Consider the following 13,881-nt stretch of genomic DNA (forward strand, 5'->3'; position numbering starts at 1 on the left):
TAATGAGAATTGAAAAGATGTCCACTACGACTTTTATCTAGGAAGCAAGGATGTTTAAATATATGTTTTATATATATATATATATATATATATATATATATATATATATATATATATATATATATATATATATATATATATATATATATATATATATATATATATATATATATATATATATATATATATAAGTATAGTTTCTCTTTATTAAGAAAATATGGATTTTTTTGCTTGTTAATTTTCCTCTTCCTGTCTGGAAGATGTAGATTGACCCTGAAGTTCAGGTTCTGGTGCCACTCCTCAGTGTACATTGTTTTTTTTACTGACCACCCCTATTGCTACCAATAACATGATCCATGGGGGTGAAAATGAACATATTGATGTGGTTGTTATGGGTTTCCAATCAGGATGCCAAAATCTGAAAAATTGAATTAATTGAAAATGAAAGAAAATTGTTACAAATGTTCAGTAATTATTTAAAGTCACATAAAACACATGAAGTGATTATTATTGCCTTGTTTTTAAAAGGCCTTTAACTTGTGTTTTTCATTTCTTCCAGCATAGAAACGGAGTCATCCCTCTACAGTTTGCCCAATTGTGTCGTGACCTGATCATACCTCATAAACAAACCCCTCTGCTGTCATCCAACTCCTCCCATTGGATAAAACCCTCCCTCTGGCTCTAATCTGTGATCTGCTGAGCGCAAATGTAGTTACAGCTGATGTTTCTGCTGCCGCTTCTGTCTGTTCCTCTGCAGCTGCTTCGCCTTTTCTACTCGCCCTGATTTTTATTTTTATTTTTATTTTATTTCTTGCCACTGCATTTTATTTCCTCCCCTCCTGCGCTTTAGTGCAGAGCTTTTACGCAGCCCTACAGATAAATAAGGAAGTCCTTGGCGGAAAATACCAAGCAAGCGTATTTCATTCGGCTTGGATTTGAAAAAAAGACATTTGATCCGGACTGATAACAGGTGAGCGTCCGGATGGGGTTGGTGTGTGGGGTAGAGGGGGGGCGCATGGTGACGTTGCAGCCTTTTAAACTCGCTTTGACGCATTTTTGCAAAGATCATCTGTTTTTGTTGTTTCTTTCTGCGTTTTGCGCGTCGCTCCTCCAACAAATCCCGCCTGTTGCATGCAGCCTACGTGCAAAAACTGGCTTTGGTTGTTAAAGATGGGCGTAATACAGGCAAATTAGTCATAACGCTCTTGCTTAACATGGACTGGAATGTCTTGGCTCATCTGTCTGGATACAAATGATGTGGTGACGAATTTCCATATTCCAGCCTGTATAAATAGGTTTGTTATATTATAAGCTACAACAGTCTGTCTTTTTAAATACTGTGTTAGGTTTTTTTGTTGTTTTGAGAGTTAAATGCATTTTGGCATCCTGTTATCCAGGGGCGGAGCTAGATGGGGGGCCAGGGATGGCCACCCCTAACCATTTTTTTCTCTCTAATACAGACAGTGGCAGCAGTAATAGTGGAATATTCAAAATATTAAAAATCTTCATGTATTAACAATTACTAGACAACAAAAACACTGTGGTTAATTATGTACATCAATATACTAACATTAAAGATAATAAATTCAGAATTCTTGCTTTTTTCAGAAATAGATTTTGTCTTATGCGGTACAGAGAAAATTATGCGTTTCTGCAAGTCATCTAGGAGTCTTCACTGGAATCACAGATAACCACTTTAATACAACCTTAATAAATATACATTTTATGCAGAATGAATATTTAAAAAAGGAGGTAGTAATGACAAGATGTTCGCGCCAGAACTCAAACCTGAAACATTTTTATCCACTATACCTTTATCTAGAAAGCACAGATGTTTAAATATATGCTTCAGTTTGTTTGGAAAGACTGTATGAAAGGATAGTTTGTCTTTATTTAGAAAATGTGGATGTTTTACTCATTCATTTTCCTGTTGGAACAGTGTAGATTTACCCAGAGGTTCTGGTGCCGATCCACTTTTGGCCACCCCTCAGTATACATTGGTTATTGGCTGGCCACCCTTATAAAAATGTTCTGGCTATGCCGCTGCTGTTATCAGATGTCGGCTATTAAGGCTATTACAGCAGTGTAAACTGTAGATTATCTGCTTGTTATTTAGAAGCTTTTATATAGGATTTCAATGTAAGTGTCTCTTAATACAATAAGTAGGAGATTCTAGGAGTCTTGTCCTTTTTTGACCTAAAGGGGTCAGACTTTTAAACCACCATGATATTCTTTGTTGTCATTAGCGGTTTGCATAGGCTGTATGCAATCTTGCTGGATGCGCTGTCCTTTATCTTGTCTGCTTTAACAAAACAGCCAGTCAAGACAAGTTCACACTCCCCTCCCGGCTGTGGACTCTGTACCTGTCTGGCTAGTTTTTCTTTACTTAATATAAACAGAGATAAACTGACAAACCATGCTCACACTGACAGGAGTGCATGCAGTCACCTTTCCCACACAACCAGTTTTGTTTTCTCTTCTCACAATAGCACACAGTATGGAAGAGGATAAGGGCCACTGAAAAAATTAAAAGAGTTAACTGATTTTTTTAATTTTATTTCAGTATAATATGAGGAAAAAGTCAGAATTCTGACTTTAATCTCAGAATTCTGACTTTTTTCTCAGAATTCTGACTTAATTCTAACAGCTAACAAACATGTTAGCATCAAGCTCTAGCCATGTTTGTTTTAAAGACTAAACTAGCTATCTTGTTTCAATCACCTTCTGCTCTTCCATTAATGAAATAGCATCACCAGGTACCCCTCAGACATGTAAAAAGTCGCCTAATTCCATCATTTTCCACCAATGTGCTCCCACATCTCTTTCTTAATGCCCATCTACATTAAGATCCAAAATTCTGAGATTAGAGTCAGAATTCTTATAAAAAAAAGTCAGAATTCTGAGATTAAAGTCAGAATTCTAAGATTAAAGTCATAATTCTGAGATTAAAGTGAGAATTCTGAGATTAAAGTCAGAATTCTAAGATTAAAGTCATAATTCTGAGAAAAAAGTCATAATTCTGAGATTAAATTCAGAATTCTAAGATTAAAGTCAGAATTCTGAGGAAAAAAAAGTCAGAATTCTGAGATTAAAGTCAGAATCCTAAGATTAAAGTCAGAATTCCGAGAAAAAAAGTAAGAATTCTGAGATTAAAGTCATAATTTTGAGATTAAAGTGAGAATTCTAAGATTAAAGTCAGAATTCTGAGGAAAAAAAAGTCAGAATTCTGAGAATAAAGTCAGAATCCTAAGATTAAAGTCAGAATTCCGAGAAAAAAAGTAAGAATTCTGAGATTAAAGTCAGAATCCTAAGATTAAAGTCAGAATTCCGAGAAAAAAAGTAAGAATTCTGAGATTAAAGTCAGAATTCTGAGATTAAAGTCATAATTCTGAGATTAAAATCAGAATTCTGAGGGAAAAATGTAAAAATTCTGAGAAAAAAGACAGAATTTTGAGATTAAAGGAATAGTACACCCAAAACATGATTAGCCTTCATTTTCTACTCACCCCCATGCTGAAAAACACTCTGGAGTACTTTTTTGATATCTCAAATGCATCTGGAGATCTGGGAGGCTTCTTGCTGTCTGCTGACATTCAAATAATGGAGGTGCCCAGTGCCCGAGGCAGAAAGGTCCATAAAAGTCCACAAAAACGTTTCAATATTCCTCCATACTGCTCGTCCAATGTATTCCAAGTTTCCTGAGTGGGTAGCATCCAGAATTTACTCGAAACGAAGTCATTTAGAATGTTTTTAGAGCATAAACAGTAGTGTATAGGATTTCCTGAAAGCGCGCACATGCGCGATCACGACGCTACGGAAGCCGGCAGACCAAACCAGCGCATTCAGCTCGGCAAAGAACTCATGCTCTTCCTCAACACTGAAGTCCTCAGACATTTTTCTTTCGTTGTTTCTTTCTTTGCACAGGTAAACGGCACATTTCTTCTTCTACGCTTGCATTATTGGCAGAGCAGACGCTGAATGCGCACTTTCATCTGGTTTGGTCTGCCGGCTTCCATAGCGTCGGGATCGCGCATGTGCGCGCTTTCCGGAAATCCTATACACTACTGTTTATGCTCTAAAAACATTCTAAATGACTTTGTTTCGAGTAAATTCTGGATGCTACCCACTCAGGACACTTGGAATACATTGGACGAGCAGTATGGAGGAATATTGACACGTTTTTTGTGGACTTTTATGGACCTTTCTGTCTCGGGCACCATAGACCTCCATTATTTGAATGTCAGCAGACAGCAAGAAGCCTCCCAGATCTCCAGATGCATTTGAGATATCAAAAAAGTACTCCAGAGTTTTGTTCAGCATGGGGGTGAGTAGAAAATGAAGGCTAATCATGTTTTGGGTGTACTATTCCTTTAAAGTCATAATTCTGACTTTTTCCCATTTTAAACTGAAATAATATTTAAAAATCAGTTAACTTTTTTACATTCCCAATGGCCCTAATCCTCTTCTGTAACACAGTCATATAAAGTTTCTTATTATTTGATATCATGCTTTTTATTTATTTTAATGTTCTTTTTTCTCAAGTGAGCAGATCAATTTATGAAGGGAATATGAATATTTAAACAAATATGTGCAACCCAAGAGTAAAAAAAATATTTTATTCATATTACTTAATTGACTTAGCAGCATTTGAGGAATTACCTTTTATTTAGGTGATGCTGGTCTGTTGTGTGATTTGGAGCTGTGGTGCTTTTAACGAGCTGAAAGGATTACTAATACTTAACCTAATTACTTTGCTCCCTCCCTTTAAGCTGTTTGCTTTTTCGCACACTTTGATTTATAGATTGTTTTCTTACGCCTTTTAAATAAATTAGCTTGTTGCCTATATTGGTTGGGCTGTTTTTGCCCTCATCCCTAAAAAAAAGTTGTTGAGTTAGCGAGCAGTAACCTGAATAATAATCCTGAGATGAAATGTTTTCACAGCAATCTGTGCCTCTAAAAGTGGAAATCACCAAACTTTTGGGAATGAGGTTACTCCACTCTGAATAAAAAGTCCCAAGGGGAACTCATCTCCTTATGTGAAACCAAAAGGAGTTATTAATAATAAAATAAAAAATCCCTGGTATTCTGGGAGTCAAGAGTTTGATTGAAGCCGTTTACAGTAACTGGAATAAATGTTTGTTAAAAGTGGTGACATTTTGGCAAATACTTTTACATTCCTTTGTGCAACAGTTTCATGCCTTTTTAATTCCCACTGAAAAGCTTCTTTTCGTGCTTTGCAGTTGATGGGGCTTTGAAAAAGTATCCTTGTACCTTTAACCTTTTTTTGCATTTGTGTGACCTTACAGACCGTAAACTTTATTATGATTTTGGGGGATTTTTAGACCAAGTCAAATTAGTGTATGACTGCAAATTTGAAGGGGAAATTGTACAAAATATTTTATTTTACAAATATTAATCCCTAAATTTGTATTAAGCTTCCCTGAGTTTTCTCTGGTTCAGGGAACCAGCTGCACTTACATCTTTAAGTTCTGAGGTATTCTTAGACATTTTGAAACTGTGTTTTTTGTTGTTTTTATACCCATTTTTATTTAAGAGGATTTGGTTTTGGTCTCAATTCAAATACATCCACAAGTTTTTACATTTCTATTCATAGAGGCATGAATAGTTTTGCAAATCACAATATCTTAGCACCTTCTTATTAATCTATCTTATTAATGAGAATATTCAATAAATAAATTGTTTTATAAATTGTTTAGTCAGAAGCTATCTTTGTTGTTTTTTCCTCAGCTGTGTTGCTGTTGAAGTTAGGCAAGTCTAACTGCATCTTTATTAAGTAAGTAAATTACTTTCACAAAGTCACAACGTGTTTAATGTAAAGAGCAGGCATAGAAGCAAAGAAGACAAACATTGAGGGGAAAAAACAAATACAGTATACCTAATTAACCTGTATCCTAATAGTTATAATATTACATAGATACTTGACATGTTTCAAAAGCTTTAGAAACATTTTTGACAAAATTGAACAAGCACATTTTTCGAATGATGAGCTCTTTGTAGGGAAAAGTATTTTGAATAAATTGAATTTACTTTGTGACAAAACAAATTTGCAGCATTAGCCCGACAACAGTCATGAAGGGACAATGCAGGATATTTCTATTCTAAATATCAGCACGACAGATAAAAACACAGGACAACAAAGAGCCTATTTTCATTGTGGTCCTCCAAATACCCAACACAAACATGCAGCATATTGCCAATATAAACCATAGATTGTTGCAAGAAATTTTGCAGAAGATAAAAACTGAGAGAAATATGACAACCAGCACAGTTTAATGTTTCTCTGTGCCTTTCTGTGGTTCTCCAGGTTTGCTCTGCCTGTTTAGGTGGCACCCAGTCTGCATCGCAGCCATAATGCAGACATCAGAGCTTAGCTGAAGGTTACACTGTTGGAAGCCCTTTGGTGTGCAGTGTTTGATGAAGGACGCAGTACAGATATGTCAGCTACTATGGCTTTCATCTGTCCACCTTGTGCCACTCCAGCCAAGTTCCAAAAAAACACCTTATTCAGCTTTACCACAGGCACCTGGTTGGAGCTTAAAGACTATTAGAGCTTTCATATGCTATATTTAGTAATTTATATTAAGTAAAATGCAGCAAAAACCTGGATAAACTGTCTAAATCGGGCGTGTCCAATGTGCGGCCTGAGGGCCATTTGTTGCCCTCATGATGATGTTGTGTGGTCCTCAAACATAATTTAAGAGTGGTATGATTTCTGTTTATGAACTTAGTCTAAAAGAAAATGTTAGTGTAATTTTTAAAGATGAAAAAATCCCAATGAAATGTTCAAAGGTCAGTCAAAAAAGTAAGGCACAACACACAGTATTTATTTCTTATCAGCCATTTTCTTTTTGTAAATAAAGATTCTTCCCAACTTATTCTATCTGAAAACACTGTACTAGGGCTGAAACAATGGGATTATTTGATATTAATCGATTATTAAAATAATCATTAACTAATTTATTCTATTTATTAATTCATCGTTAAAGGTATTGTGGAGGATTTCTTTAAAGACCCACCCTCTCACTTAAAAAAATAAATTCCCATGCAAGAGCATGCACAAACCCATTTGTCCTCTTGCACGCCTTGTTTAAAATGTGCTGTTCTCATAGCTCATACAAGCTTACTGTGGGCAAATACAGCAGGGACTCTTTAGTGGACTTTATAGCAAACTCAGATAACTGACCGTTTAGACAGATGATCACTACTTTTTTTTCTCTCTTGGTCACGTAACTCCTCCTCCACTGTGCGATGCCTGCGCCATCTTTGTTATTAGTCGCCGCTGTCAGGTAGCGACAGCAGGCCCCTGTGACAGCAAATCCCTTAGTGCTTTGAGAAGAGAGCTTTCCCTGCGAAGCATTCTGGGATATGTGTGACTCTTATGAGGCCTTTCTTTTCTCATCATACACTTAGTAGACACTTTTTCTCTTAAGACTCTCAGCCATTTTTAAAGAACTGCGATGAGAAATGTGAGCTTCAATGACTGTCTGAAACCGTAGCTCACCACACATGGGCTGCTGAAAGTGTGCATGCACAGAAAAAGATACCTAAAGGGACAATCATGTAGGACGGCCTGATGTAAACATATCACCAGAATGATTGACAATTAGGAGGAGCACTTATTTAGATGATCCACCCGGAAATAAAAGATTGTCCTAAATACCTTTAACTGGAGTATAGAGACTGTAAAACATGCCTTTAGCTGACAGAAGAAAACCACTTAGAGCAGCAATTATACTAAAATTGTAAAAAAAAAAAATATATCAACGTTTTGCATTTAAGATTAAAAAAAGAATGTTGTCTGTCAATATGTTCTATCCAGAACCCCACAAGTGGAAAAGTTGAAGTTTCACCTGGTTTAATTATGTAAAAAGTCTTCTTTAAGGAATCTTTGGCTATCCAATTATTAATAGATTAATCAAAAAAATAATTGACAGATGAATTGATTTGCAAAATAATCTTTAGCTCCAGCCCTGCACTGTGTGCTGCTTATGTTTGTTTTGTTTTTAAGTGCCAAAGCTGTGAGAGATTTTTTTTTTAATGTGTTATTTTTCTGTCTACCGTGTTTTACATATCACTTTTCTGCATAAAACTTTCCTGTTTAATTACATACGGTATTCTACATTTGCATTCCTGTCAAGCAGGTAAAAAATAACAACTAACAATTTTAGACCCCAAAGCACTTTAACTTGATATGTGTGGCCACACTGGCCACCATAGAAAAAAGTTGTGCTCCCCGTTGTTAGGTCTTATCTTTACCAGAAGAACTATAATCACTTTTAGCTAAAATAAGTACAGTTTTATGTAGGGTCTAGTATCCCCATGGGTGCTTATGTAGGACGGGGGGGGGGGGGGGGGGGGGGGGGGGGGGGGGGGGTAGTATAACCACAGAGGAGGTTGGTAGAAATTAATTTAACAAAATAATTCATTTTACATGGTAAACTAAACAGTTAAATTTAAAATAATTACACTTTAACTGTGTTTTTTTTTTGTGATTTGAAAAAAAATATTTACTTTGTTTAACTATTAAAAAGGTCTGGGGGGATGTGAAAACTTTCTTGTAAACCTAAGGGGAGCCCTTACACAATGAGTATTTGTTAACAAGTGCCAAACTATTTTTCTCCCCTGTAACTCAGCTATTTTTTTGTGTGTGTGTGTTTTTTTTTATTCTCTGGCAGTATAATTTGTCATATACTCAATAACCTGCTCATATCTTTTTCTACTTTGATAGAACAAAGGCTATTTAGACCAGTTCTAATTACAGAATATAGAATTTTTACACTATGAAAACCTTTAGTAAAATATCACAGCAAAATAATTGTTCTCCTTATAAACATGAAATCTGTTTTCCCCCTGCTGAAAAATTTATTCATATCATTTCAGCTATTATAGATGTAATAATATTGTCATATACGTTAAGTTATTGTCATTTTAACATCGACAAAAGCAAAAAAGCTTTACAATAATAAACAACAAAATGTTGAAATTTTTTCCATGTTCTGATCAGAACATTATGTAGACCTTCTCCACTTTACAGAGTTACAGAAATATAACCAGCTCACATTACCTGCTTAATTTCCCCCCTGCCTAATAATGTTTTGTGTTGGGTTTATTTTGTAGATATTATAAAGGCAGTGTAAATCTACCCACATTTTTTCAGCCAGCTAACAAGTAATGCACAGCAGCTTAGTGGAGGAGAACCAATTATATGTTCAATCTGAGAGCAACAAACTGAGTTCAACAAAGTCCAAATTTAGTTTTAACCAATCAAGTAAATCCAGCAAACATTTTCTATAAAGGTTTAAAAAAGACGTGAAATTTTATGTTTATGCTGCAGCATAAACTCTGATTTTTGGGAGGCATTTGCTGCATCTCTCTCCATGTGTAGTTGTAATGGCAGCTGTGCACCATTCGGTGTCCAAAGTGTTGCTAAGGAGCTTTTTGATGATGTTGGATGCTTTCTGCCTCGTCAGGGTGTGCGTAAGCACAGGCTGTTGACACTGACGTGGATATAAACGCAGAGCGGACAAAGCTATAGGAGGAGTGCTTGTTTAGTCCCCCAGAGTAAAGTTTGTATTGATCTGGAGGCTTTGGTGGAGGAGGATGCACAGATAAGCGCATTGGTTCAGCAAGCAAAGCAATTGTTATACCTGCTCTTCTCCCGTTCTATGGATCTCATACTTGGCCTGAGAAGTGACTTTATCCATACGTCTCCCTTCTGCTGCAGCATTGCCCTTCCATGTTGTGTATCTGCATGCCGTCAAACACAAATACACACATTTGTTCCCTCGCAGTGGTCCCCCCCACTGCTTCCTCCGTCTGTGTCTGCCACCATCAGACAGGGAGAATGATAATATCTGCTCCAACGCCCTCTGCTCCTGTTCTGGTCTTTATTGTCCTGTTTGAGGTTTTATAGGCTACACAATTTCTTTCCCGCACTATTAAACTTTACATTTCCAAAATGAAGCTAAATCTGTTCCTTTTTTCATGCTTTTTTATGTGGTTTATTATCTGTATTCAGTTAGTGACTGGCCACGTCACTCTGCTCCCTGAGTGTGAGCAGAACAGAGGGCTGCATGCATCATCCTTGCATCATCCTGCAGTATGTTTGAGGGAGACGCTAGAAACTCCTCTGTCGCCGGGTGAAGGCAAAGCTGCACAGAAAGCTGCTGCAGTTTGAATATTAGCATGTGGCTCAGACATGACTGCCATGACTGTGCTGGTACATGTGTGAAAAAGTGAGAAACAAGGACAGGCTCTGTGAAAGGAGGAGCCTTCCTTCTATTGGGCTCTCCCATTGATCAGTGGTAAGCCCCACTTGCCTGTAAAATGCAGTGTGATTGGCTGCTGCTTTGCATTACACACCGCAGCTTTAGTTGTGATGAATTACCCTGTCTCATCTTTTCATATCTCTTTGGTAATAGAATAAGCAGGAATTTCCCACATCAAGGACACTATTTTCAACCCTGTTACATTTATGTCCAGTTTTTGCAGGGCAGAAAGTAAAGGAGTTGAGGTGACGTTTCTGTCCTGCCTACAACCTCCATGCATCCTCTCTCTCCAGCCGCTCTCTCTCTCACTATCTCTCCTCTCTGTATCACTTAATCAAGGCATAGCTTGCCCTTTCCTGTTCATTGCTTCCTCCTTCCTTCTTCTCCTGCAGCGTGCTCCTCCTTCGTTAAAATAGAATGTAGCAGTTTCCAGCCAAACAGTTGCCGTTTTATGAATGCTTTTTTTCTTTGTTTCTGCGATCCACAGTGAGACAGCAAGCAAGACATGCAGCAGAGAGGTCAGTAAAGAGGATGACAACATAACGAACTGAGACAGAGGGATGAGAAGTCGATTCAAGTAAGAAGAGGAAGCAGGACTCCAAAGTGCCTACAGTACGGTTTTGTCCTACAGCAGGAGAGATTGTTCGGTTCGTTTGGCCTTGAATTGAGGCTATATTTTGTCCTGACAGCCACAAAGTCATCCATCCCACATTGGTGAGCTATAGTCCCCACATACCCGAAGCTGAGCTGCAGCTTCGTCTCTTCATTACAAGGACATTACTGGTGTAAGGTTCTGTTTCTTTCCCTGTCAGAGAACTACAGTAGAGCTGCAGTGACTTCCTCTCCTCTAATCATGTCGACATGAATATAAAAGAGACCATTAGTGAATTTCAGTCTATAGACATATCTGGGAGGACTAAAGTGATGCTTTTTGAACAGTGCTTTTTCTTTCTCTTGAGACGGAGCTGGTCTCTGCTCATAGTTAACATCTGTTATCTCAGCCAGTGAAACTTCAGCTGACAGTTTTCCCAGGAAGAGCTAGTAAACATCCCCCAAAACACATCAGTCAAAAAGGAACTTGCCACCTATTTGCTCTGAAGGACAAATATTTTTATTTTTTTTCCATGGGGATTTTTTGTTTGCTTTTGAATCACTATTAGTCAGCCCTGCTCGCATTAGACATTTTTTTTCCATCCACTTGCTCCCACCACTGCTCAGTGTCTGTGAGCGTCTCAGATGGCTGTCAGCATGACCATGGGGCGAGACACCAAATGGCTGACCTTGGAAGTGTGTCGCGAGTACCAGAGAGGCACCTGCTCACGGTCTGATTCCGAGTGTAAGTTTGCACATCCCTCCCGGAGCTGCCATGTGGAGAACGGCAGAGTCATCGCCTGCTTTGATTCGCTCAAGGTAAGAACGCAGCACACATCACACTCATCAGCTCCTGCCGCATAACAGCTTGTTTGGTCCCTAAATCCTCTGTCAGACATGTCGGCCTTTTTCATGGGCTTTTGATCAGGTGGAAAGTTTATACCACAGAAAGCAGATATTAGAACCTTTTTCACACTCTCTGAAATTAAATCAGAAAACGTTTTTATTTCAAAATGCATGATTATGAAAGTTAGATCCATAAACTGAATGCTGAAGTGAGAGACATACTATTTTCTTAACTGGCTTCTTTCAAGAAATCCTGAATTGTCTCACTTTAATTTACTGGAATTTTTGCCTTTTCCGTCCTGACAGAACCGGTGTTACCTTCTGATGGACACTCAAAAACTTTGTCCGTGTTGTCCTTAATCCACCTTTGTTGATATTCCCGGTAGATATTTTTACATTGACACGAGTAGTAAGAATAAAGAGACAATTTGATTAAAAGTATGACGCTTAAATGTGCAGATAGGAATATTCTGATTAGATTGGCTTCAAACGAAATATAATTTTATTCTGTTCAAGAGGGTTAGTTGGTACTGATTGTCAATTTGAATGATGTTCTTGAACACTTGTTCGGATCATGTATTCTGATGGTGGACACCTGTGCAGACTTTGCAGTGTGGCCTGTGTTTAACTGCAATTTTTCTGGTATAGAAACAAGTGTTGATGCTTTAACCACTCTCAGAACATAACATTCTGGACGATCAGAACCAAAGACTTCTAAAGTTGTTTTTTCTTTTCTGATTTATTCTCCTAATTTTTTTTTTTAAGGAAAACTGATAACAGTGCATCTCTGAGTTCTTCTGATTAAAGAGCTCTTTATGTAAGAATAGGTCATGAAGGAAACATTTTAATGCTCGTATAAACGCCATATTTGGATTTATTCATGTTAATCTGATAATGACCTTTGTGAATGTGAACACAACCCGTTTCACAGACCGTTTGAAGGAACCAGTTTGCAGCCAAGCCTAAACTTCCTGGTTGATGTGAAGTTCACCAGTGCCTCCTACAGCAAAACTTCCACACGACACTTCAATTTAAGCCTCATCATCTTCATTTCTTTCTCAGAAAAGATGAAGGTCTTTGTCAAATTGTGCTCTGACAAACCATAATCTCTCTAAAAATAAGTGAACGTATAAGTATGAATGTGCTGGTCTGTAGGTAGCTGTAGCTACTTAAAGATTCTCCTAAGGGCACAGAGGGCGTTACGTCATATCAGCGATTTTTTTTTTTTGTCAAAGTCATACCCCTGGCAGCTTGAATTCAAACACAACTGTTGTTCAAATATATGAACCCAAATTAAAGAAACTAAAGAGGCTGGTGTAACCAAAGAAAGCACATTTATTCACAAAGTTGCAAAGCTTTTGCTAGAGAATAAAGAAATTTGGACCGAATTGAATGGACTTAAGTATCCTGCAACAGGAAAGTGGAGAATAATTTGTATTTGTGTTTTTATTTCCAATTGTCAAATCCATTCCCTTAAAACCTTCTATAAAGAGCCATCACTTTCTACAGTTGTTTCTACATTTGACTTAAATAGTGTGGACTGCCCTACAAGAGGCTTACAAAGCCATCACCATCTGAGTTTATGTATCCTTATGTTAGAAAAAGTAAAATAAACTATTCTGCCGTTCGTGAAAATAATATCACTGGACGTCCCATACGATTTATTACATAACATTTCAATTTGGTAACCGAACTGTAGTTTTTTCTTTATACAGTGTATATTAATAAAGTCTGGGTTTAGCTGCACTTATTCTTTCAGATGATTAGATAAAAGCATGATTACAGATACAAACAAATTAAGGTTTCATACTGTGCTCTTCAGAAGGAAATAAATTTTCATTTATATATCAGATGCCTTACGATGGGTGTTATTTATGAAATGACTGGTAAAAATCAGTTTGTCTTGGAAAATATTCATGTTCGTTCTATTGCTTTTACTCCAATTTATCCTTACTTTAGTATTTCATTAATATTTAAGTTATTTTTTTTGTCTTTTATCCAAAGATATATTTGGAGAAACCATGTAAATCAAAGAATGGAGCTTGAATTGTGATGTTTGCTGTTGTAACACAGTGATTTTAAAAGGAGTGTGTCCCCTTTAAGACTTAAGAATCTGATCTCCAGGAAGAAGATCAGATTCAAAAGTGGCTTTTAT

At 37.1% G+C, this 13,881-nt stretch overlaps 1 protein-coding gene across 5 annotated transcripts in view; it reads left to right on the top strand.

Annotated features, from left to right (window-relative positions):
* Positions 1 to 691: 691 nt before the first annotated feature.
* mbnl3 (muscleblind-like splicing regulator 3) overlaps positions 692 to 13,881 on the top strand; it is a 45,764-nt gene continuing 32,574 nt past the window's right edge. For all 5 annotated transcript variants that reach the window (XR_005282365.1, XM_038303974.1, XM_038303975.1 and 2 more), the window contains exons 1-2: positions 692 to 970; positions 10,777 to 11,699. Coding sequence is in view for 4 of the 5 variants with exons in the window: in XM_038303974.1 (XP_038159902.1) it covers positions 11,526 to 11,699 (174 nt within the window). In the remaining variant the exon portion in view is untranslated. The remainder of the gene's footprint in view (positions 971 to 10,776; positions 11,700 to 13,881) is intronic.

Source organism: Cyprinodon tularosa, unplaced genomic scaffold (genome assembly GCF_016077235.1).
Source record: "Cyprinodon tularosa strain WSP-4 unplaced genomic scaffold, ASM1607723v1 ctg522, whole genome shotgun sequence".
In the NCBI taxonomy this organism is placed as follows: Eukaryota; Metazoa; Chordata; class Actinopteri; order Cyprinodontiformes; family Cyprinodontidae; genus Cyprinodon; species Cyprinodon tularosa.